The 24,140-nt window shown below is 43.1% G+C and overlaps 1 protein-coding gene across 1 annotated transcript; it reads left to right on the plus strand.

The window, feature by feature from the left end:
* Window positions 1-8,922: 8,922 nt before the first annotated feature.
* On the plus strand, window positions 8,923-9,993 carry sox1b (SRY-box transcription factor 1b). Its single transcript, XM_041032356.1, has one exon. The coding sequence runs from the start codon at window positions 8,923-8,925 to the stop codon at window positions 9,991-9,993; it is 1,071 nt and encodes a 356-aa protein (XP_040888290.1).
* The last annotated feature ends 14,147 nt before the right edge of the window (window positions 9,994-24,140 follow it).

A 24,140-nucleotide genomic window follows, 5' to 3' on the forward strand; every position in this document is an offset into this window, starting at 1 on the left:
AGAAGAGGAAAGGAAAGGGCAGGTGGAGGAGAGTTGCTCTTTAGGGTCTTTGAAAGCAGCAGGTCCTGGCTGGGAGCTTGACCCCATTTAGGACGAGCGAGAGACCTAGAGAGGAACAGTAAAGGAGAGAGAGACGGACTCCTCAGTCCCCACACTTAAAGGCCCTCCACAGGAAGTCCTCATTCTTCCCAGAGCCTGACACCCCCCACCAACAGCAGCGACAAAACGAGGAAAAAGCCCTCATTTAGGATGAGTGGATGGGAGAGAGGGAGAGGGAGAGGACCCCCATCCTCCTCTGAGGGGGTCCTGATATCAAAACTTTCCCTCAGTCGGTGAGAGAGAAATGTCAGGAAAGGTTTCCTGTCTTTTATCGTTTCATTTCAGAAGAAAATATCCTTTATTTATTGATCAGCTTCGGTTATTAGCTGCTCTGTAGATTTCTGATCGTACAGACAAAACGTGATCGCACATGTTTATGTAAACGCTCGCGCAGCTGTGAAATGGACAGTTTGTCTTTTATTTATTGCTAGTGTGTGTTGTCCTGACTTGACGGACGTTTCTGGTCCACAGAGGTGTGTTCAGTCATGGTGGTGACGAGGGGAGCTGAGTGGGATTACTGGTTCTTGGCCACTGACGCTAACTGCACACAGAGGTGTCGGCCCAGTGTGTTGACAGTCAGCAGAACTGGCAGAATGTAGTTGTGTGCGTGTGTGTCTGGGGAAAATAAAAACTCCGGTTGTGTCAAAGTAGACAAATAATTATAGTTGTTGGATTCACGAGTGCAAACAGCAACACAAACTTTACATGTGTACTGTGCTGTGGTACGTGTGCTGTGTGTACTCGGACAGTTATGTGTGTGTTTGCATTGGGCAGACAGGTTGGGCTGATGCTGATCACTTTGATGTGTTCATTGTGTGTGTGTGTGTGTGTGTGCGTGTGTGTGTGTCTTGGCTGGGGCTGACTCTCCCCTCTGAGGGACTATCATTGCTGGTAATCCTCTTCATGGTCCACTAATCTGTTTTCGCCGGGGTCACTCCATCCCAGCCCTCCCTGCCTCCCTCTCTTCCTCCATCCTCCCTTTATTTGATCTCCCTCTCTTTTTTTCTTTTCACCACTCCTCAGCAGGGCCCCTGCCTCTCTCCTTACCACTTATTCGTTCTTCTCTCCTTCACCACATTCTCCTCCCTCCTTCCTGAGTCTCCCTCCATCTCTATCTGCCCTTCTTTTAATAACACTAATCTTATTACACAGAGAGTCATGTTTACCTCCCGTCCATTTGAAAATCAAACTAATAATGAGGGATTAGGGATCTTCCTCCTCATGTTTTATCTTTTCTTCCTTCCTCTCTCCATCTCACCTCAGATAATGTAACCAATAACAGTTTCTTGTAATTGTTAGGGAAATATGCTTATTTGCTTTCGTTCAGAGAGCGAGGTGAGAAGGTTTATCAGTCTCACGTCTGTGCTTTGAGAGTTTTAGCATTAAGACTGGATGAAGGGGAATGATAGCTCGGCTCTGTTCAAAGAAAAAAAAAAAAAGAACGCCTACCAACACCTCTAAAGCTGACTAATTTACAGGATGTATCCTGTCTAACCCTGGTCTACAGACCAGATGAGAGAGAGCGTGGGAGGAAAGGTGGAGTAAAGAGGCACCATGAAAAGGTACCGTTCTTCCCATGCACACTCTCGTCTGGTCTCTGTGTCCCAGGTTGAAGCTCACCTTGTTCCCAGAGGCCTGGGGAACCCCTGCTGTGTTGACAGGATATGCAGCACGTCTAAGTTGCATTTGTTTTTAGGGTTTGTTTGTGTTTGGATTTGCATCGTTTCTATTTGTAGAGTGCTTGCTGCTAATGTTTTTGTTTTGCTTCCTGTAGCACGTTGTTCCTTTTGCAGGACGTTTCTGTTGTTGTTTATTTGTTTTGTGTTTTTGAACTGGCATCGTTCCTGAAGTCACGGCACGTTTCTCCTACTGGAACCTGGCTGCTGCAGTGTGTTTGTCCTTGTGAGCCACCGTAGCACGAGGAAGTAAATGAGATGTGTTAATTAGTCAGCTTTATGTATATTAACCTCATCCAGACTGCAGCACATTTTCCAAAATGTTGAATTACTCCTTCCACAAAAACACAAAGCCCAAACTGACAATATCGATCAATAAATCGATGTATCAGCTCACTCCTCCTTCCTCCACCTTTCTATCCTTCCCTCTCCTCTCGTATCCGTCCATCCAATCATCTCCTCATCCTTTTCAACCCTTCAGCTTACCTCTGCTCTCACCACTAACAAAACCACAATCAGATTTCTTCCCGCTTCCTTCACACACACAGACACACACGTGGCCTAACTCAAACACGTGGTCTAATCATATTTCTTCCTATCTAGAAGCAATCAGTGATAGTGTTGGCTGCTCCCGAGCGCCTTGACAATACTGGCAGAGAGGGAGGCCGCACATGCTCTAATTAAATTAAATGTGTGTGTGAGTGTGTGTGTGTGTGTGGTGTGTGTGTGTGTTGGGGTGCGTGGGGGTGTGATGAGGGAGGGGGGAGGTACAACTAAAATGTAGCTGCAGCGTCAACACTGCTTGACCTGCCTGTGGCAGATGGAGGAATAATGGCAAACAGAGGTTTGATTTGAAGAGCTCAGCTGAACGTGTTAGCTGATGTTCGGTTCCTTGTCTGTCCAGTTATGTCACTGTCTCTCCTCCGTGGTTTCGTCCCTACAAACCCTGTCACCGCACAATAATTCTGCAGAATCCCTCAGTGAGTAAAAATACATGTGCGTGGTAACAACAGTGTGACTAAGGTCAGGAAATGCTCGTGGTTATGACGAATAAGGGGCACAGAGGGACGTGCTGCTCTGTACTGGTTTTGACTCGTGTGTCATCTGTCTCTCACTAGTTTCAGACCATTACTGCCTATTAGTGAAGAGTGATGTGGCCACTAATTGTGAAAGTACTTGCAGAGAGATGCTGCTGAGGCCTGGTTTATACTGTGAGCTCAGTGCTGAGTTTTTCATGTTTCGCATTCATGCAACAGATGTGAACATGTCAGTTCTGTGTGCATAAGGAAAGCAGAGCTCCGAACACGTATTGTTTTATTTGTTAAGAATGCTCCAACTACGTTCAGTGGAAATGAGATATGACAGAATAAATGGTCTTGAAGCTCCGGTGTAAACGCAGACTTCTCTGCCTGAAGCCTGGGCTGTCTGGCAGACAGGCAAAACCCATTAGCAAGGCTCTGTTAGCGATCGTCTTGTAAACCGAGACCCCGGTCATTCATTAGGCATCAATCAAAGGACGAGGTGTGATGATTAAATGATGAGTGCAAATGCTTAACAGTGTTCGGTACACCAGGCCACTTTACTCTGACACTTGAAAATGGGGGAAAATGGATGGAAGAAAGATGGCATTAGTCTCCATGTAGATGGCTGGAACTGGTTGGAACTGGATGGCTGCAACTGGTTAATTTATTCATGGAAGTTATTAAAGAAAGTGAATTTCAAAACCTTGAAGTCAAAGCTTCTCCAAACGCTGGTGGAGCAAAGGGAATTCAGAGTGCTCGCGTTGGCTCAGTAATCATTGTTAAATTACGCTTAATTTAGGAATTCACATTTTGTTCCTATTACAGGACTCAGAAAGTATCAGCAGGCGTTTAGGCCGACTCTTTCAAACCTGAAATGCCAGGAAGGAGTTTGGGATCTGTGACGCACTGAAAACTTTAACAGTGAGTACACATCCATTCATTTCTCTGAGCTGCTCATATGATTCAGGCAGCTGATTTTAAATGTGTACTGTACATTACTCTGACATGCTAAGTTTATGTTGTATTATTATTATGCTGCTGAAAAATGTCGTTTACAGACAGAGAAACTTCCTATTTCTTACTGTAAATTATTGTTTTCACACTTCACTGTAGTACTGTGATCATATCCAGAGCTGAGAAGGCTACAGCAGCAGTTTGGCAGTTTTTCTGAACATTTAACGCGACATATGTCAGAGCTTAATGGTTGTATATGCGTACTGTATGCATATGTGTGTGTGTGTTTGTGTGCTGTCTGCTCTGTCAGTGCTGCTGAGCTGCAGTAGAGCTGACAGTTTGCTGTGACAGAGAGCCTTAAACAAACCCACTGGGTCGGCTGCTGCACAGGAGAAATGCCTTTGATTCTATTAGTCCTGTGTGTGTGTGTGTGAGCATGCGTTTGTGTGTATGTGTGTTCATGGCCTGTTGGTTTAGAGATTTCCTTAGTGCCGTGTGTTTTGTCTCCCAGTACTCTTTGGTTTCAAGTCCATTATAAGCAAGCAAAGCCAAATAGTCCCTTAGTACCTGAACGTCTCACTATCCTGAGTATAAAGCAAACTAACTCTACTAAGGCCAGCAGACGCAGTGTTTCCAGCATTGTCCACTGGCTGTCCTGTCCCAAACAATGCGTATTACAGTTCTCTCTGGGTATTTCCAGTCAGGCCAGGCTCCCTCAGCGCTGCTGTCTGGTGAAAATCTACTGGTGTGAACTCGTACATTAAAGAATAGGTTAGAGAGTATTATTTACAGAGATCATTTTGTTACACTCTGCTTTATCTAATTTTTTTTTTTGCAGATATGGAAATCTATACAAGTGCTTATGTTGGGGGAACTCTACAAAAAAAGATAGCACCACCAGCAGCACAGCATGCTGGGAATTCTTGGCCACAATGGAGCCTGCAGACGTTCGCTGGTGCAGCGTGGAGACAGAGTCTCACATGGAGCTGTGTCTCCTGAGCCGCTGACAAAGACTCTGTGTGGAACAGCAACAACCAACAAGCAGCTTCATGTGCACCAAACCACTGACTATCGGTGCTGATGTTCACACTCAGGATGCATAATGAACTGCAGCACTTTCTGCCAAACAGAAACCGAACAAGCCACACACATTATTTCTCCTGCTGTCTTCAAACCACTGAGTCTTCATACGTCTCTCATGCTGCTTGTGAATGATAGATTCTGTCCTTAAGTCCAAATAAAACTACACTGCTTTTTGCTTTTTGCACCTGTTGTCACACCTGTGGCTAACACATGTAACTATAGTGGTATAGAAGTTAAAAGCAGCTGCAGGTTTTTTGGGGCCCTCTCTGTATTAGTTTATTTATTCCCCTCACTTCGACATCTCTGGCTACAGCACTGTTCTCCCAAGTTACAGCACAAGTTTGCTTCGTCTCTTGTTATCCTGCTGGAGCTCAGGCTGCCAGCTGCTGTCAATCAAACAGACACCAACACAAACGCTGATAACTAAAGGAGCATTTATGATATTTCCCTAAGTGCCTTTCTGTCTTTTATCAACACTGAACTATTGATAACAAATTAAAAAAAAAGAGATTTATTTTATTTATTTTTCACTGCAGAAAAGAAATTCTAACTACTGTTTTAGTCCAAGGCCAAACACTGTGTTGTTTTCTTTTGTTTCAAATATAAATACATTGAATGTTTAGATGAATGTATTGCACAGCTTTATCACAGTAAACAGGACGATGTATTCACTGTGAACAGTTGTGGTTTAGATCTATAATGGGTTACATACATGTAGAAGTTAGGTTTGCTTAGAAAGAGCTGTTTCAAAATGTGACCGAGTCAGATCTGACAGCTCATTACAGAAGAACAACACAACTCAACTCATCTCATCACCAATACACAACACAGGTGAAAACTGACAAAGCACAACAACAAAGATTTACTCAAATCAATCCCGGCTTCATAGGGCTCAAGGTTCAGCACCTAAAATGTGAACAGCTCCATTTAGGGACAGTGGATCACAAACAGTGATGCTCAAACGTTGCCTGGATTGTTATGACAACACACAGACGGGGGTTAATAAACCAACCCAGCACAAACTATGGATCTAAAGGAAACACATGAGAAACTCATTTTTATGTGTCACAAAAGAGTTTAAATGTCTTCACGTCATGCTATTAAAATAAGTGGACTACTTATGTGTCTAACTGAATATTATGTATCTGCATTACTGCCTCAATCATTTTACAGCTGCACTTTTCATATGCATGTAAACTAGTTTTAACTGTGCAGCATACGTCGAGACTGTCCCAATAATAACATGGAACCACAATGGTTTGAATGATTATGGTTGTAGTAAACCGCCTGCTGGTTAACATTCAGAAATCAGTACACTAGATTCTGCTTATTTGGAGCCATTTCAGGACCCCTCATTACCTCCAGAGTGTAATTCACCTGCAGTAAGTCAGAACGGCAAATAGCATCACGCACAAACCAAGAAAATAAGACACAAAGAGCTATGGTCTGACAGCGCTGACGATGGGAGTGGGGTCTCCTCTCACCGTTCACTCGTCACACAAAGCAAACACGCAGGCATAAACTCTAAAAGGTCAACATAAACCACAATGATCTAGTGTAAATGAAACCGTCCAAATGTCCCTGAGAAAGAATCGCTCTGGAAAATCTGATTCTATCTGTTAGCCTCAGAGAGTGACAAAGTCCTTCTGCTGTTTGCCATGAAATCAATACATGAATAGGCACTACATTAGAAAATTGAGCAAAGTGTGGTCACTGACAAGACATGATTATTTGATCAATGTGAAATATTTCTGTCAATTCTCTGATCTGATTTCCGGCTCAAACGAAGAACGACTTGATTTTCTTGCTGCTGCATTTCCCGTGTTTGTAAGATACAATGCGCTCGACTCCGTGCGTCCATGTGTTTCTGTGCTGGATGCAAAGAGGCAGAGAGAGAGAGGAGATTGTCACAGTGTGCGCAAAACAGATCATACAAGCCCACTTAACAGCACTATAGCCAACTGGTACAAGGGAGCGAGAGGAAAATCCAGCTATGCCAGCGTGCCAGCATAGTTTAACAGCTCGCTGAGAGGCGGGCAGCACCTGACAGATGCCACTTTGGGAGCATAATCCCAGAGGGCTGAAAAGATCCTCCACATGACGGGAAGCCAGTGAAGCAGGAGGAGACCGGAATACCCAACAACATACAGAAATGTTGAATGGAATATCTATCAGGGCATCTTTTAACCAAGAATGTAAAATGCGTGAAGATGCAAAGATCGGACGAGGGGCAAGAAAATCATCCGCGACTCTTTTGGTGCTCAATTAATCCTGAGAAGCATTTCCCAAGCAAACACTGACAAACACTCGCTGGTTTCAGACGCTCAGATGATTCTCGTCTGTGTCTCGTACGATTTCAAACCGAACATTTTTGACCGTTGGTTGGATAAAAGTGATTTAGATATGTCACCTCTGGCTCTGGGAAACTGTGATGAGCATTTTTCGGTGTTTTAAGTAAACAGGAAAATAATCTGCAGATTCATAAATAATTAAAATAATAATTAGCTGCACCTCTGACAAAATATGGTGTATCTGTATTATTGTTATTATTATTGTAACATTAGTACTATTCAATTAGATTTTTGATCATTTTATAACCCAGACAGAAGAAGCTAAATATTAAATTTGACCGGTTATTGTTTGTTCAGAAACAGCACTCTCTCCTTTACAGATCATGACAGACTCAAATAAAATTATATCTTTCAGGAAAATTGCTTTGCAAAATTGTCCTTGGTCCTTCTTATAAAAAAAAAAAAAAAAAAAAAAAAAAGGAGGAGGATGTAAGCAACACTGGGCCTACAGCAGCAGGCCTGCAGCTGGTTTACAGTGGAAGCATTATACTTCATTAATTTATTAAAATGTGCTCATTTAAAAAAAAAACTATAATATTTCTAACATTTATTAAAGGATTACTGTAGTTTTTTTTTGTATAGGGGTTAAATCTCTCCCTCTTTCTCTCGTGCTCGCCACACAGAGCTGGGGAAACAAACAAAAGGGGAGCTTTGAATAGCACGTGCTCTGGGTGTCAGTCACCTGTTTCCTAGTAACGGGCACAACAGAAAAGCACCTGTGGCTCTGAATAGGCGGCTGTGTAGGCTTTAGTTGGACCAAAAACCCGGGGACAAACATGTAGGCTTTTTTTAAATGGCTACATGGGTCATAATGTCTAAAAGAGCAATATTACCCAAACAATGAATTCTCAAACTCATATAGCAAATGACATCTAATATAGTTAAAGAGCTAAATAGGATACTTCAGTATTATAAAGCTTCAAAATCAGCTCTAAAAATGGACTGTACACTGAGATTACAGGCAGGTGCCTATTTTAAAATTCAAATACAGTTTGTTCACATCAGTACTTTTAGTACTTGATGAAGATAATTAATGATGATGATGAATTATTTTAAATAGCTGCCATATCTTCTACATTTTGAATTCCATACAGATTTTCTTTGCTGTGACTCAGACCCCCTGTTTTCTGACAAATTTCATTATCATTAAAGTTTTTGCTGTAATCCACTTTTTTTTTTTCTATTATAAAGATGAAAATATCAGAAAACAGAGGCTGCGCTGTCGCCTGACTGAAGCAGAGGACGTGCGCAAAATTATGGGAATTAAACTGTTTACATGTTGTGTGTTTTACGGCCACACACACCATCTACACACACAAAACAGATGACAGAGGGAGTAATTTTTAGGTCTCGCGCTCCGACGTCACCAGAACCTCGAGCCCCTGCATGCAAATCACGTCTCAGCTCGAGCCTCTCCATTGGCCGTCTCTCGCTCATTTAGCTGCTGTCAAAGCGCGCGGCCCGGGCACGCTCCGGTAACTTTTCCCAGCACCGCTTCAACCAAAGTAAGCTCGAACAACCGGTTTCTTTTCTTCTCGGCGCTCGCGGATGACAGGAAAAAAGGCGAGAGGGGGAAGTGCGGAGCAAGTTTACCTGTGAGTGGATTTCACCCTGAGACTACAGCACCTTTCCATCCCTCTTTATCTCTCTCTTCCTCGGAGGTGTAGCTGCGCGCGGGCCAGCCTGAATGTTTCTGTGTGTTTGACTGAGAAGTTTTGTTCTACCAAGACGAGGTGAATGTACAGCATCATGATGGAGACGGACTTACATTCCCCCGTGGTGCCCCAGACCAACCCATCCAACCCTGGGGGACACGGCGGCGGAGGAGGAGGAGGCGGGGGGGCCGGAGGCAAAGTCCCCCAGGAGAGGATCAAGAGACCCATGAACGCCTTCATGGTCTGGTCCCGGGGCCAGCGGAGGAAAATGGCACAGGAGAACCCCAAGATGCACAACTCGGAGATCAGCAAGCGGCTGGGCGCCGAGTGGAAGGTGATGACCGAGGCGGAGAAGAGACCGTTCATCGACGAGGCGAAGCGACTCCGGGCCATGCACATGAAGGAACACCCGGACTACAAGTACCGGCCGCGGAGGAAGACCAAGACGCTGCTGAAGAAGGACAAATACTCGCTGGCCGGCGGGCTCCTCGGCTCCTCTGCGGGCGTAGGGATGGGCGGCGGGCAGCGGCTGGAGAGCCCCGGAGGGGGCCACGCTGGGGCGAATGCGGGCTACGCCTCGCACGTGAACGGCTGGGCAAACGGCACATACTCTGGCCAGGTGGCGGCTGCGGCGGCTGCGGCTCACGCCATGATGCAGGAGGCGCAGCTGGCGTACACGCAACACCCGGGCACCGGGGCTCACCCGCACCACCCGCATCCGCACCATCACCCGCACCACCACCCGCACAACCCGCAGCCCGTGCACAGGTACGACATGAGCGCTTTATCTTACAGCCCCATCTCAAACTCTCAGAGCTACATGAGCGCCTCTCCGCCGGGCTACGGCGGGATCACCGGCTACACTCACCAGCACCAGAGCTCCGGTGTCTCCCCGGTGTCCGGAGCGATCGGAGGGACTTTGGGGTCCCTCGTGAAATCTGAGCCTAGCGTGAGCCCCCCGGTTTCCGCTGCGCGCGCGCCGCCGCCGTGCCCTACGGGAGACCTGCGGGACATGATCAGCATGTACCTGCCGACCGGCGAGGCGGCGGGAGACTCCTCCGTTCAGAGCAGACTGCACGTGCTCCACCCGCAGCACTACCAGAGCAGCGGCTCCACTCCGGTAAACGGGACGGTTCCCCTGACTCATATTTAAATCTCTAGATGTACTATAAGCACTACAAACCACAACCAAATATTTAAACTCTAGATGTGGGCGCAGGCTGCTGCTGAATTGTAAATTATAGGCGGTTATAGCCATAAAAATGCAATCACTTTGAACAAACTTTTTTATTGTTATTATCATTATTATTATTATTATTTTTATTTTCTTTCAGTGATGGATTTTTGTCTGTCCGAGCTAAAGGAAAGCGCGTCTGATTTACTCCTGCTCTCTGGAACAGAGCATGCCAAGTTTTGACACGATTTAATTTATAATCCGTGAAGGCTGGTGCATTTTGAAGGTTATTTCTTTTTTTTTTCTCCCGACTTTTCTGTGGAATTAAAAGGCACCAGCTGTGTGTTTGAGGGATCCTGAAAACCTGTTTAAAGAGGGAACCGTATAATAAATGGAGGGCGGTGTGGAAGATGTGTTTTTAAAAAAAAAAAAAAAGTTTCTTGGCTGCAATTTAAATTGATTTCCAGTTTTAATGCTTGTAAACATGTGAGTCAGTCGGTGTAATTTGAATTTGTTTTTGTTGTTGTAAAATCTTGTAAATTGTGAATAAATAGGCCTACTGAAAACGCTTTTATGCAATTGTACATAATTTAAAAAATACCAAGCCCCCATTTTCGGGTTGAAGACGAAACAATTTTGCGCTGAGTTTAATAAATTTTCCAATAATTTCATCTTGGAGAAAGTGTTAGATTTGTTCCTGGAATATTTATTCTTGCAGCAGGAGATTTAGAGCAGGCTCATGCAAACTGCACCTCCAGTATCTGCGGTTCATTTACGTTTATTCCCTTTCTGAAATAGATTTTAAAACGCTGTCAAGCCTGTTGTATCCTTACGGTTTTAATTACGTCTCGACAAACAGTCAAAATCTGGTCAAAAAATGCGAATGACAAAAAAAAAATAATTACCACATCACAGACAGGCATGTTCTCTCATCTTACTGATGCCCTTGAAGAGAGGATGTTATTTATCAGTCGGGCTCTTAATTGATTATTTCTCTTATAATTTTAAAGGATGGAAACAAGATCATATTTTGCTTTTCATTCTGATCGATCTTTTTCTTACGAGATTGCGGTAAATTAATTAAACCTTTGAAATACCCATCTTTCTTTCAGCTGGCAAAAAGCCTGATAATACACATTTGATCGATATAAATTCATGCTGGACAAAAAAAAAGGGTGATGTGTCATACTAAGGTGATGGGAGAATCTGAGAACAGATTCTTCTCCTGCATTTTTCTCCTTAAATTAAGACATTTTTTTTAGTGGTTTACATTCAAGTTTTCCTGCACTAGAAATCTCTGTTTAATATAGTTTGATAATCTATAGTCTGACATCCTGTAAGTTAAAGGCTGCAGCAAACACTTGTTGGCTGCAGGGAGAAGAATGCACTAAATATGAGCCTAATAATGTCCAAAATTTCCATTTGTCTCCATTTTCTTAATTTGAAATTGGGCCACTTTCTCTATAACTCTATGCTTTAATGTCAGTGTTAAACACTAAAGCATATTTTCATGTTGTTGTTTTTTTTTTTACATAATAATTAATGTCAGAACATACACTCGAAATACAAAGTACAATACAAATGTATTCCGTTCTCTTGAAATATGTTGTTATATGCTGGTTTCTTATTTTTCTCTGTTTCTTGCATTCTGGAAAGAAAATGTGAAAATGCATGTAGGTTATTTTTCAAAGGCTCAATCCTTTTCCCATAAGTACTGTGCCCTGTACAACGGACTCACCTGCACCTACAAACATGTACAGTTCATGATGAGAAGGCCTGTCTGTCATCTTATCCCGGTTTACTTTCATTTTTACATGGATCATTTGAAATTCAGTTTAAAGCCCAGACAGCCAGCTGATAAAGTGGAACATGACATTATGGATCTATCTACTGGTTTAATGTTGCTCTCACAGACAAAGCAAAGTTTCTCTTCTCTGTTTTTTAACCTTCCTGTGGGGTCATGACCTCACTAATCTAGATCTCAAGCAAAAGTAAATCCCACAACAAGAGGATCCGGTGGTCAATGAACTGCTAATTGTTCAACTGGCCTCAACTGGGCCCACTTCAACCCCGCCTCCACCTGGGTCCCTCAACTCCAACACAGGTCCTCCAACCATACGCCACGCCTGACCCCCAGCTGCAAATGCTTGCATCGGTGTGTGTGTGTGTGTAATTCTCCTGGTTGTTAAATTATTTCCTTCTTTAAATTTAATGGCTGAATCACTGGAGGCCCCAGGATGGGGAGGGAGGAATGAAATAGAAGAGAAGAGGAGGAGGAGGAGGAGGAGGAGGAGGAGGGAGAAGGCGAGCAGAGGAGGTTTTTGTGCGGGAGGAGAATGGGGATTAGCCCTGGTGTAAGCTGGGGCAGCCCGGGGGTCACCACTAACAAAAAGCCCGGCAAACAACACCCCTGGTTTTATCAGACTAATTCCCACCCGGGTCTGGACTTAAAAACACGAGGCCAACGTGGATGCAAAGCACATAAAATAAAGCTGTTTCCAGGGACGTCAGGTGTTTAAACTGAAGGTATTTATCTGACACACAGTCTTGTACTGAATGTTCCCTGATGTATTCTTTTATTTATCATTACATTTCCCGTCGTTTTGCTTTAAATTTCTTTGTTTTACCTTTGCATTCTGGTAAAAACTGGTCAAATTTGGATTCATATACGTGGGGTTTATCTTCAGAAATTACATTTTCATGACTTTACTACTTTAATACGTAAAAACATACTGAAAAAAAACAACAAACCTGTATAAATGTGAGGAAAAGGTCCTTTTAAAGGGATAATGCATTCATGTTTTTCTGATTTGTGGTGGTTGTTAAGAAAAGACATATTTACAGTGACCACCTTTTTAACTACTGCGTTTTGCTACTGCATGACTGATGACAATAAATGTGAATTCTTGTTTTCTCATCATTTTAGATGATTTTGCATTACATTAACATTTCTCCAAACCCGGCTTACTGGGCTGTTTTAAAGAGTAAATTATTCTGAATTTGCCCTGACCAATAATTGATTAATTGAACATGGAGTTAAGGAAATCAACGGTTAGACTCAGAGGCAGTAAAAGGTTTGTTGTTCAGACTTCACAATATATAAACAGACATTAAATAGAGCATTAGGTGATATTTGTAAAATGCTCAGTTTAATCCAAAAGCTTGTGAAAGCTCTTTATAGGAGGGAAAGGGATGTAAATAAAAATACATTTAAGACAGAAAGAGCAAAGAAAACATGAAAACAGATAATCAGTCATCACTAACTTAGTTTCTAGAGGCTGTTCAGTGTGACAGAGCTGGTATCAGTGGCTCTATGTTTTAATATGAGGATACAAAACTGAAAAATCAAACAGATTCTGTCACATACACACAAACTGTACAACAACTATCCTGAGGAGAATCAAGTCACTGAACCTCGAGGTATGACAAGAGATTTTTCCCTTGAATAAATCAAATAACACCATCTCAGCTGCATCCACCATGGGAAGAAAGCGAGTGAATAAATTATTATAATCTGAAGTGTGGTGAATCAAACAATCAGGTCCTGATGTGATGTGATGATGGCAGCTTCACTGAACCTCAGGTAAGAGGAAATATACCCGAATGACAAATACCTACAGCCTGTAAGGCAAGAATCAGTGTTGGTAACAGGATATTTGGGACCGGCACAGCCTGGTGTGCCCAGTGGCCCCGGATGCTCCCATAGGCCCATCACTGAGTCTGGGGGCTGAGCTCATCCACAGCCATGTGTCTGCAGGTTTTCATCCTCTCCTCATGTTCTGTTTGGCACATGCTTGGACACTGCTGCTCTGGCACTTCCCACTCCATAACCCCGTGCACCCCCACGCCTCCCATCCCCGCGTGCTCCCGGTGTCCTAAACGTGGCTAATCGGCGTCAGTTTATCACGCCTCCGCATATTTCCCTCCCTCTCCTCCTATAAAAACCGTCACCTCCGTCGTTGGACCCGGTTCTGTCATGGGAGATTACGGGGGACCGATTGCACAACACCGAATGTGGCGCGAGGAGATTAGCCGGGACGCCATAGAAAATAGCAACGGGGCCAACGGATTCCTCGCGAGGGGGCCTTATCGTGCAATTACACGTTGACACGTTTTAACCATTTTTCAGCCTCTTAATCCGAGGCCCCCCTCCCCCTGCCCTCCTCCCCTTCCTTCCCCCTTGTCTTTCCAAAAGCAGACCTATTGGTGCTGAGGGAGCCTCGCTGCTCTCTGTCTGACTCTCTCCATCACTCTGCTGCTGTCTGAAAAGTCTGCCTCTTTCTCCCTTTTCTCTCTTTATCAGCCACTGTTATTATTTCAAAACATTTAAAAGGAAAAAAAAAAAGAAACAGACTTGTTCGTAGTTGTCTCTGTCTCTCCATTTCAAAAACTTTGAAAGCTAAATTAGAGAAAAAAATGTTGGAAGTTTACTTGTGAAGTCTTCAACAAGGTCAGTAAAATATGAGGACTAAATAAAAAAAGGAAAAAGGAAACTGATAGCTTTACTCAGCAAGGCCAGTTACACAAAATAAAGTGCACAAGAACAAAAGTAGAACTCAGTGAAGTGAAAGCAAATCTAAAGCTAGGAGGAAAAAGTTTTTGTATGAATTAATTTCAACACAGATTTGGTTGTTTGGCTTATTGTGTGATAACATAATGGGACTTGGATCTATTGTATTTACCAGGGCTGTAGCCATGAGTCTCCACTAAATATTTCCTGTTATCCATATTTTTATTTATTGAGTTAAATTATAATTTCTGTAATAATTTCTTTCTACATACAAATACATTTCTGGTGGAAAAATACTGAATGATTTAGTTATGTATTTAGTATTTTTGCCTCTAAAACACCCAACACGTGTACGTTTTTATTTGGAGACTGGTCACGGCCCCCCATTTTGCTAAACCCCACAAATATACAGAAAAAAAAAAGATTTTTAAAAATGTTTTTAGCCTTTTGCTGCTCATGCTGACTATTCAGCTCCTGTTCTGCTAATTCCAAACAAACCAAGGTCAAGGTAGAGTACACTGTCAGCGTCTGTGTGCACTGTACACTGTGTACACAGTGAAAATAAAGATTTGTATTACATGGACTTCCACCAGCAAAGACCCACCAGACACCATATAGCATGGAATGGAATATGTCCTCACCCACTCTGAATTTTAACTGCGCAGAGAAAAGAAACAGAACAAAGCAAAGCAAATGACAAAGCAGTATTTAGCATAATGACTACACTACACTTTTTTTTTTGCAAATTTGTTGTTTCTAATAGCACCAAATAAAAACCAATGATGACTTTTAGTTCTGTTTTAGTTGCAGCTGATATAAAAACTTGAATGAACTTATTTTCTTCCATGTAATTCTTCACTTATCCACTGCCTTTAGTTTTTTTTTTAACAGAGTCACCAGGCATCAAACGGACGGCACAGCGTGTTGTTCTACCGCGCTTTTCAATTCAATTAGAGTCTTTCATGACAATCAATTAGGGAGTACCCTCTGGATCTCCCCAGGGGCCCATAATCATCACACACCGTCTGCTCAGACGGGCACAGGGGAGCCCCGCCCACCAATGGCAAGGACGCTTCGATGCAACATGACGGGGCCACTGGGAGCCATGAAGAGACAGTCTGTGGTTTATTTCAAGGTATTTTACTCCAGATTATGTTATTTTCCCCTTAGTGCCTCTGTGTTAAATGTAGATTTTCCCCCTTTAAGTTTAACTCGTCTGCACCATTTCCTGCATATTAGAGCTTTACTTCTCTATGCTCTGGCTTTTATGGCAATTCCTCCAGCTGGTGCAGAATGACTGACTGAAACCAATGACAGAGTATAGTAGAGTATTTATGGTGGTTTGCAAAATACTTATTTTATAGGATTTATAAGATTTAGGTTAATTAATGATCCCTTTAAGCTTCATCCAAAACAGGACGCGTACAGTTTTAGTTTTAAAAGCCCCTTTAGAACCAGGACCAGGCTTCATCTCCAACCCTACGATCTGCAGAGTGAATTAAATCGTATCGCTTACAGTGAAAGAGCAACAGGACGATTGAGGTTAACAGTAGATGCTCAAATGAACATATAAAGCAGTGCTGGAGACAGATTCTAATTTTACATGGTGTTTCATTATCTATTAGCAGAGGATGACTGTTGCATCATATTAGCTGTTGATCTGTGCCAAATAAACATCTCACAGAATCACAATCCTCCTCATTTTTCTCCGATTAGAGACAGTTAGCTGACTCCAGTGAGGATGAAGTCACTCAAAACACATTTATCTTTCCCTTACATTTTACCAAATGTCCATTAAAGTCTACTTTAATAACCATTACCATCACTACATGTAATAAATGAAATCAGTATATATGAATATGGTTGAACTGAAATATGTATTTTGCTTCCACTTAAGCCCTGTTTTCACATTTCCACGTTTCCAGCTTTCCAGCTAACATAAAAATACAAAATGCAGCACAACAGAAAGTTTTAAAATATATTGAATATTCTCACAAAATGTGTGAAAACGGCTCAAAGTGCAGCAGTAAATGTTCTACCAGGAAGAAAACCTAATATTGGACAATGGAAAGCGAGAAAAGCTCCAGTGTTTCAGCCTTTAAACCAATTATAAATGCAGAAGAAAGTGCGGTCTTCTCGAGCCAATTACCTCAAACACCACGGTACTTTTCCAGGAGGGTTAAGGCACTTCGAAGAATAAAGAAAGAAAGAGGGGGAGAAAGAAGAGGAAGGAATTGAAGAGAACAGGAAATACTAACATGATTACAACTGTAGCTCAGGCTCAGGTAATCACTGGAGTTAAAAGGTCTCCTGCCAGCTCAGAGGCCAATGAACCACTCTCTCCCCTTCACCTCTGTGGAGGGGAACTCTGTCATTTGCAGATTGCAGGTGAGATATGGTTCACATCTCTCCAACCTCCCACCAGTCCGGCCACAAAAAACACTGGTCAATTAGTGCCAATCATCAGCAAAGGTGCCGTAATTATTTAGTGATGTCTGACATGGGGAGACCTGTGTATGTATGTGTGTGTGTGTGTGTTTTTAACAGAAAATGCAGAGAGTTTCTGGGCTGAAAAAGTCAGAACTCGACGCCTTTTTAAATTACGATTGTTTGATTATGTGTTCTACGTCTGTGGTTTATAGGAACATCTAAACATTTAGATCAACCCTCTAATTAAATCTAATCAGTGAAAATATATTTTTTTTTAAATGGAGGAAAACTAATTTAATAAATCCGACTGTATGCTATGCCTTGGAAAATATACATCATCTGTACTGCATAAAATAACATAAACAACAATTCACTGTAAGTTCCTTTAATAAAAGGCCCCAATTCAGCCCTGAATGGAGTCAAGTCTGCAAATTGGCCTGACGATAGTATGAGTGTGTGCTCACTGGTGTGTGAGCGATTGTGCAGCCTCTACAGGAAATTCATTTACACATTATAACATGTTGACCCATGGCAGCCAAGGCGAGGCACAGGGCAGAGCGCCATTAGTCACACTACTTAGGCTGTCTGTCAGTGGAGTGTGTGTGTGTGTGTGTGTGTGTGAGTGTGTGAGTGTGTGTGTGTGTGCTCTACAGAGGGAATGAAACAAAAAGAAGCAGACAGAATGAAGGACTTTGCTTTTGTACCAAACTTCACTACGACATCTCTGTTAATCTGTACGTTACAAGTGTGTTTACAGTGGAAACAGCCGGGTCTATATTACTTACATAGCACCAATTGTGTTTTATTGTAGATGTTTATTTATTTTGTTTATTTATTATAGCAAATGTGAAGAGCTCGGCTCCACAGAAATTTACCAAAAGGACGACAGAAGAAAGAAATGAAAACACAAGTGGCTTCATCTTTTTCCGTGATACAGCGATACAGCGCTTCCTCCTGCTGTTAAAGACACACTATGTTTTTTCCTCAGTTCCCACCAGTGACCATCCTGACTCCAGCTTTGGTTAGCAGAGAGAGAGAGAGAGAGAGAGAGAGAGAGAGAGAGAGAGAGAGAGAGAGAGTGAGTGTGTGTGTGTAAAACAATATGCTAATCTCCGGCGTGGAGTGGAGGGATTTGCTGTATAAAGGAGAGAGAGAGGAGCATGCTTGTTAGCGATAGCCTGGCTGAAGATTCCTACACACACCCACCTCCCTGATCCACTTATATAGGCCTTCTAGTGTGTGTGTCTGCATGTGTGTGTGTGTGTGTGTGTGTGTGCCTGCATGTTTGTGTGTGAGTTAGTATGATCTGTCAGAATATATGGTTTCATCTATACGTGCTTTTCCTGTTTCTGTGTCATTTGCAGATGCTGCATATTGACTACTGATGTCCCTGTGTGTGTGTGTGTGTGTGTGTGTGTGTGTGTGTGTGTGTGTGTGTGCGTGCGTGTGTGTGTGAGCGTGTGTAGGTGTGTGTGTGTGTGTATGTGTGAGTGTATGTGTGTACAGGAGGATGATCTGTGTTGGCAGCCAGTAGTCGTGGACTCAGATTAAACATGGAGAGGGATTCAGTCTGAGGGTATTTACAGATTCTCATTATAGCCTCAGAATCGGCATGTATGCACGCACACACACATGCACGCACGCACACGCACGCACACACACGCACACACACACACACTAATCTTATCACCTATATAGCTTAATCTGTTTACTGTGATTAGACCAAATTTGAATTTAATTTTTTTTTATTTTACTTTTTTAACCTGGTTTCTTTGCTTGAAGTTGAATGCGCATAACACTAAAATTAGGAGGCAAAAACATAATGATAATAATAAAATGATAACTATGTTCTGCCCAGTGCATGCTGGGATATCCTCCTGTCCCCCATGGCGCTGAACAAGCACAGCAGATAAAAAGAAAGACTAAATGACTCAGTAAATCAAAGCCGTCATATAAAAACAACACATATGTTCCTCTGTTCCAACCATACGTGTCATTCCTGTATAATCTGTAAAACCTTACCTGACCTGATTCTAAATTTATCAACACTCACTTTTCTAATTCAATTAAATTTAAAGAAATTCTATTCAGGTCAATCATGAAAGCTGAATTACTTTCTCACCTAAAGTCTCAGTTAATTTTTATTCTTCTTTCACTCCTCAGCTCAAACTATACTTCTCTTGTCCACGCAAGCTGCTCGGGTCTGCCGACGCCCCGTTCAGCACAAAGAGAATCACATTTACATCTTTAGTGTACTTATGTATGCGGCGGAAGGTGAACAGCGGACTGTGAACAAACCACAACAACAACGGAGGAAAGTTTTCAGCAGAATCCAGAGCTTATCCTCCACGCCTCTTTATACGCCGTCTCGGCATCAACAGTGAAGTAAACCGAAGTGTCACCAAGTTTAGTTACGTTTATACTGAGCAAAACCCAAAGTTCTCAAGGAAAATGCTTTGGTACAGACACGGGATTATTCAGCCTTGAGCTGCACAGTGCCACTTAGAGCTGCAGCCTCTTCTGTACTGCATTATTGAAAAGCATATATCTCAAAAACTACAGGGAAAGAACTAAGTCTTTCACCTCTGCATCTTTAATTAAATGAGTATATGGGGCTGGTATTGTCCTTTCCTGTCTTATCTGACTTCTCGTTCACGCTCAGCATCTACAGTCAGGTGAACACAAAGATAGAAATGATGAACAAAACCATGAACATAAGACTCAGGTTGCAATAAACCAGAGTAATGGTTCTGGGTAGTATTATTATTTTTGGGGGACAAGCAGAACAAGGTGGTTTTTATCCACCTGTCGGTATATATAAATTTAATAAGACACCTTCTGAGCCACAGAACAGAAGCAGGGGATCAAACACAGCCTGCAGACTCTACACTCATGTCGAACATCCTCAGGAGGAAACTTTACACAATGCAGCACAAACTTTTTCTTGTTTTTTTTTTTAAAGTACACAACTTGGTCAGTGGAGAGGAGAAGGGGAAGGAGGGAGCGATGGCGAAGGATGTGGAAGGATGAGAAGAAACAGAGGGAGGGAAGAGCAGCGCTGAAACACAACGGGAGCATCCATCCTTTAACCGGTGGGGAGTTATCGCCCGACGACAGAGCCTTTCCAAACGCTTTAAAAAGCACATTTGAAGATGTATTAGTGCATCCCTGAATCCACTTGCTGCCAATAGGGGGCTGCTTGTTGGGCTTGGTACGTGTCTGTGTGGATGTGCACACGCTTGTGTGTTTATGTGTGTGTGTTGTTGTTTTTTTTCCTTTTTTTGTAGCTCCCTCCAAATTCCCTTAGCGAGCGTTGCTAAGGTGCTTTAGGGATGGGATTAGCTGGAGGCTCATCACACATTCCATAACAGAAGAAAGTGTGGAGAGAAAGAGGGAGATAGAGGAAGAATTAAAAGAAGAAAGCAAGAGAGGAAAGAGTGACCAAAAAGAAATGAAAGAAGGAAAGGAGGGCGGGAGGAGTGGTGAAAAAAAGAAATGAAGACTGGAAAAAGGAAAAAGTTATGGGTGGAAGAAGAGGAGAGATGAGAAGAGAAAGAAATGAAAGAAGGAGGAAAGATGGATGGAAACTGCTAAAAGAAATTAAGGAAAGACTGGAAGAAAAGAGATGAATCAAGAAAGGAAGCAAAAAAAGAAGGAAGGACAGAAAGATGGGAAGAAGTGGAAAAAGAAAGGAAAAAAAAGAAAGCAGATTGAATCATAGAAATAAAGAGCAACAAATCAATTTGCAGAGAAGACAGGAAGAGAGAGGGATTGAGAGAGAGAAAAGGAGGTGATGAGAAAGAGGAGGGACGGAGGGTAAAATGCCATAAGAAAGTGAAGAGGAACAATGGAACGGTGTGGAAATGAGAGAGGTGGGAGACAGGAGGATGAAGGAGGGGAGGAAAAAAGGACAAGAAGAGGGGAGGAAAGAGAAGGAGGGAATGGAGGAGGAGGAAGAGAGGAAAGAGTGGGAAGAAAGAAGGAAGAGGAGGGGAGTAAAGGAGTGAGCTTGCTGACTGTTGCGTCAGCCTGTTAACCGAGGGCAATATGATGAGAATAAGCTGCATAATGAAGCGTGGAGGCAGCGAGAGAAACGAGTCCAGGAAGCCACCTTGTCTCCTCTGCTGTGATGTCTGAAAATCTATCAGGGCAGCAAGTCTGGCAGGTCTGGCATCCCGGTCCACACAACACCGGAGACTACAGACACGCGGGCAGATCAAACTGCTAATCTTCAACATCCCGGTTTATTTTTGGTGTGATGTTTCTACGCTCCACGTCCCAGGGATCATCCGTCGACCAAACAGCGCAGGCTTTTTTCACCTCAAGATGAATTAGAAGTTTGTTTGTGTAATTCAGACACTGACAGTCTGATCTTGGCCATAATAAAGACACTATTTTTATTTTTCTGACGTACACAGATGAGGTCAGTGCAGATGGCACTCACCTGATTTCTCTAAAATCAAATGATTTGTCTGTTTAAATGAACTCAAACAGCCGTACAGTACGTTCGCCGCATTTGCAAGTGTGTGCATGTGAAGCAGGGGGATAAGGCTAATACCTGTTGCATAGGTGTGGTCTGTCAGGTCTCACGTTACCTGGCCCTCCACTGCAACCTGAGCCTCCTCTGTTTGGACAAATTGACACAGTGAGTCGAGCTGACAGGCAGCCAGATTTCCCTCTCTGTTTATCTTCATCTCTCCCTTTTTCTATTTACCTATCACTCACTTTCTCCCTCTCTTACTATGACACAGACACATATTCTTATCAATGAAGACATGACGACATAATGATGATGATGTTTTAGAAAGTTGACATCTTTGTTTTGCTCAAGACTTTAACAGAAATAGTAACTTTTCTCTTTTTTTCTTGATTTAGGAATAAAAAAACTTTTCATAATTGTTCTGATATTTCTCTCCCTCACACTCCATCTTTCTGTGCTGCTCTGTCTGTCTTTCTTTCTCCCTCCTCCATCCATCCATCCATCCATCCATCCGTTTAGGGTTTCCATGATCTCATTATGTGCCTATGAAAAGGGACAGGTAATGCAATCTGGCATGGCGTGGCATGACTTGTGTGTACGTGTGTGCACGCGTACATGTGTGTGAGTTGATTACTTGAACAACAGTCAACAGCGGCTCTATTTCACCCACTTATCCCGTCTCGAAATAATCATCTAATCAGGCGCGCACAACTTCTCTGCATACAGTGAAGACAAGATGGACACAGCGGAGGAGAGGACGATGCCAGTCACTGCTTGTACCCAGCTGAACTTTATGACACTGTTTTAAAAAATTTGCAGACAAAAAGGCAATTTTATCCATTAAAAACTAAATCTACTACACAAAGTGCAGTAAGTGAAGGGGCCTGAACACTTTCTAAATGAAGATGCATTTCAGATGCCTGTTGAGCTCTAAAAGCCTCATGAAAACATTCTTCTCCCTCTTAATTACATTCAAGGCACAGAAAACAAGCAAATGATTCACATAATTTCATTTTCAGCGCCGTGTGTTTGAGCCTCTGCAACATAATGCTCAATTGGCAGGTGCCTATGATATTAAAAATCACATATTGAACTGCAGTGAACACGCGACAGCAAGAGAACAGAAAAATAGATCAATCACAGCGATGGGAGAGGGAGAGAGAGAGAGAGAGAGGGAGGGAGAGGGAGGGGGGTGGGGGGGACACTGAAAAGAAAGAGGTAGAAAGAGGGAGGGAGGCCGATCGACTGCAGCTTTGACCTCTCGGCACACACAAAGCCCTCCTCCCCGAGGGAAAAAAAAAAAAAACAGCCTCAGAGCCCTCCACGGCAGGGCATTTTACTGTATCAATCGCCCCCCCCCCCCAACACCAGTGCCCTCTCAGCCACCCACCCCACATGGCTGGACAGCCGATAAGTTGGAGCTGAGGACTAAAAGCTCCCGCAGGGCGAGCGACAATAGGGCTCCTACAGCCAAGGAAAGAAAAGTGCTCTCTCTCCTCTCTCCCTCCCTTCCTCCCTCTCTCTCTCTCTCACTCTTTCCCCTCACTAACTCTCTCTCGCTCTCCCTCTCCGTAGGGAGACATTATGGAAGTCATTATTCTGGCCCTCAAAGTTGCCACAGAAGCTTCAGGGCTTTGACCTGGCCGCGTGTGTGTTGTGCTGTGTGTGTGAGTGTGTGTGCGCATGTACATAAGCCCTGCAGGACGTCTTCCAGCCCCACAGAGTGTGAGATGAGGAGAATTAAGAGTAATTTTTCCTCGCAGAGTCTTGACTATTTTCCCCACCGAGGAGCAATGTCACACATTTTACAATTTCCACTGGATACACTCTGATACGCACACACACACACACACACACACACACACACACACACACACACGCGCCTGGTATGAGGTAAATTCGTCGAGGAAGGCCAAATCCAATAACTAATGCATTTCAAAATGAAAACCAAATCTGCACTGCGTAAAAACCACTGAGGGTTCTGACGCCTTATTTTGAAATAATTATGCATCACAATCAATAGTTAATCAACATCACACTGATCGGTCACGGGAGGTTTAAAACCCGGAAAGGTCGAGAAACAGCAGAATTTTTGTTGTTCAACACGAACGTGACGATGTTCATTACTGGTTTGGTAAAGTTCACTGCAGCGGTGGGGATCGTCAGGTCAGGTTATCTGTGCTGGCTCAGGCCGACTGCAGCTCCATGGAAAAAATCCAGTTTAATTTCCAGTTTAAAGTCCAGTCAGTGCAAAACAAACACCGTGTTAAGCATCAATCATTTCCTAATACACAGAATTTGATGATGGGGGCATCACGATGCCATAACACAAGGTGAGCCGTTACACAGGAGGCCGATTAAGATGTCGTGAGGAATGATGCACTAACCCTGTTCAGGACTGGCTTTGGTGCAATAAATTTCTCGGCAGAACCAATCACAGCTACCTAATCTAAATGTTACAGCCAGGTGAGGCTGGCATATATCTGCCTCACCAAACTGCACCGAGCACCAGGGCGTCCGATTTAATGTTTGCCAGGCAGACGTAACCACACGCTGCTGAGAGAATGAAGTATGATGATTGTTTTTTCTTTTTCCCATTTTTAAGTGGGCTAATCCCGGGAGGACTAATTCATGAGGATGCACAGTTAGCAAGTCTTCCAGTGCAGCATGTAGCCTGGTTTTCTTCATCTCGTTGAGGTGAACTTA

Source organism: Toxotes jaculatrix, chromosome 24 (genome assembly GCF_017976425.1).
Source record: "Toxotes jaculatrix isolate fToxJac2 chromosome 24, fToxJac2.pri, whole genome shotgun sequence".
Classification (NCBI taxonomy): domain Eukaryota; kingdom Metazoa; phylum Chordata; class Actinopteri; family Toxotidae; genus Toxotes; species Toxotes jaculatrix.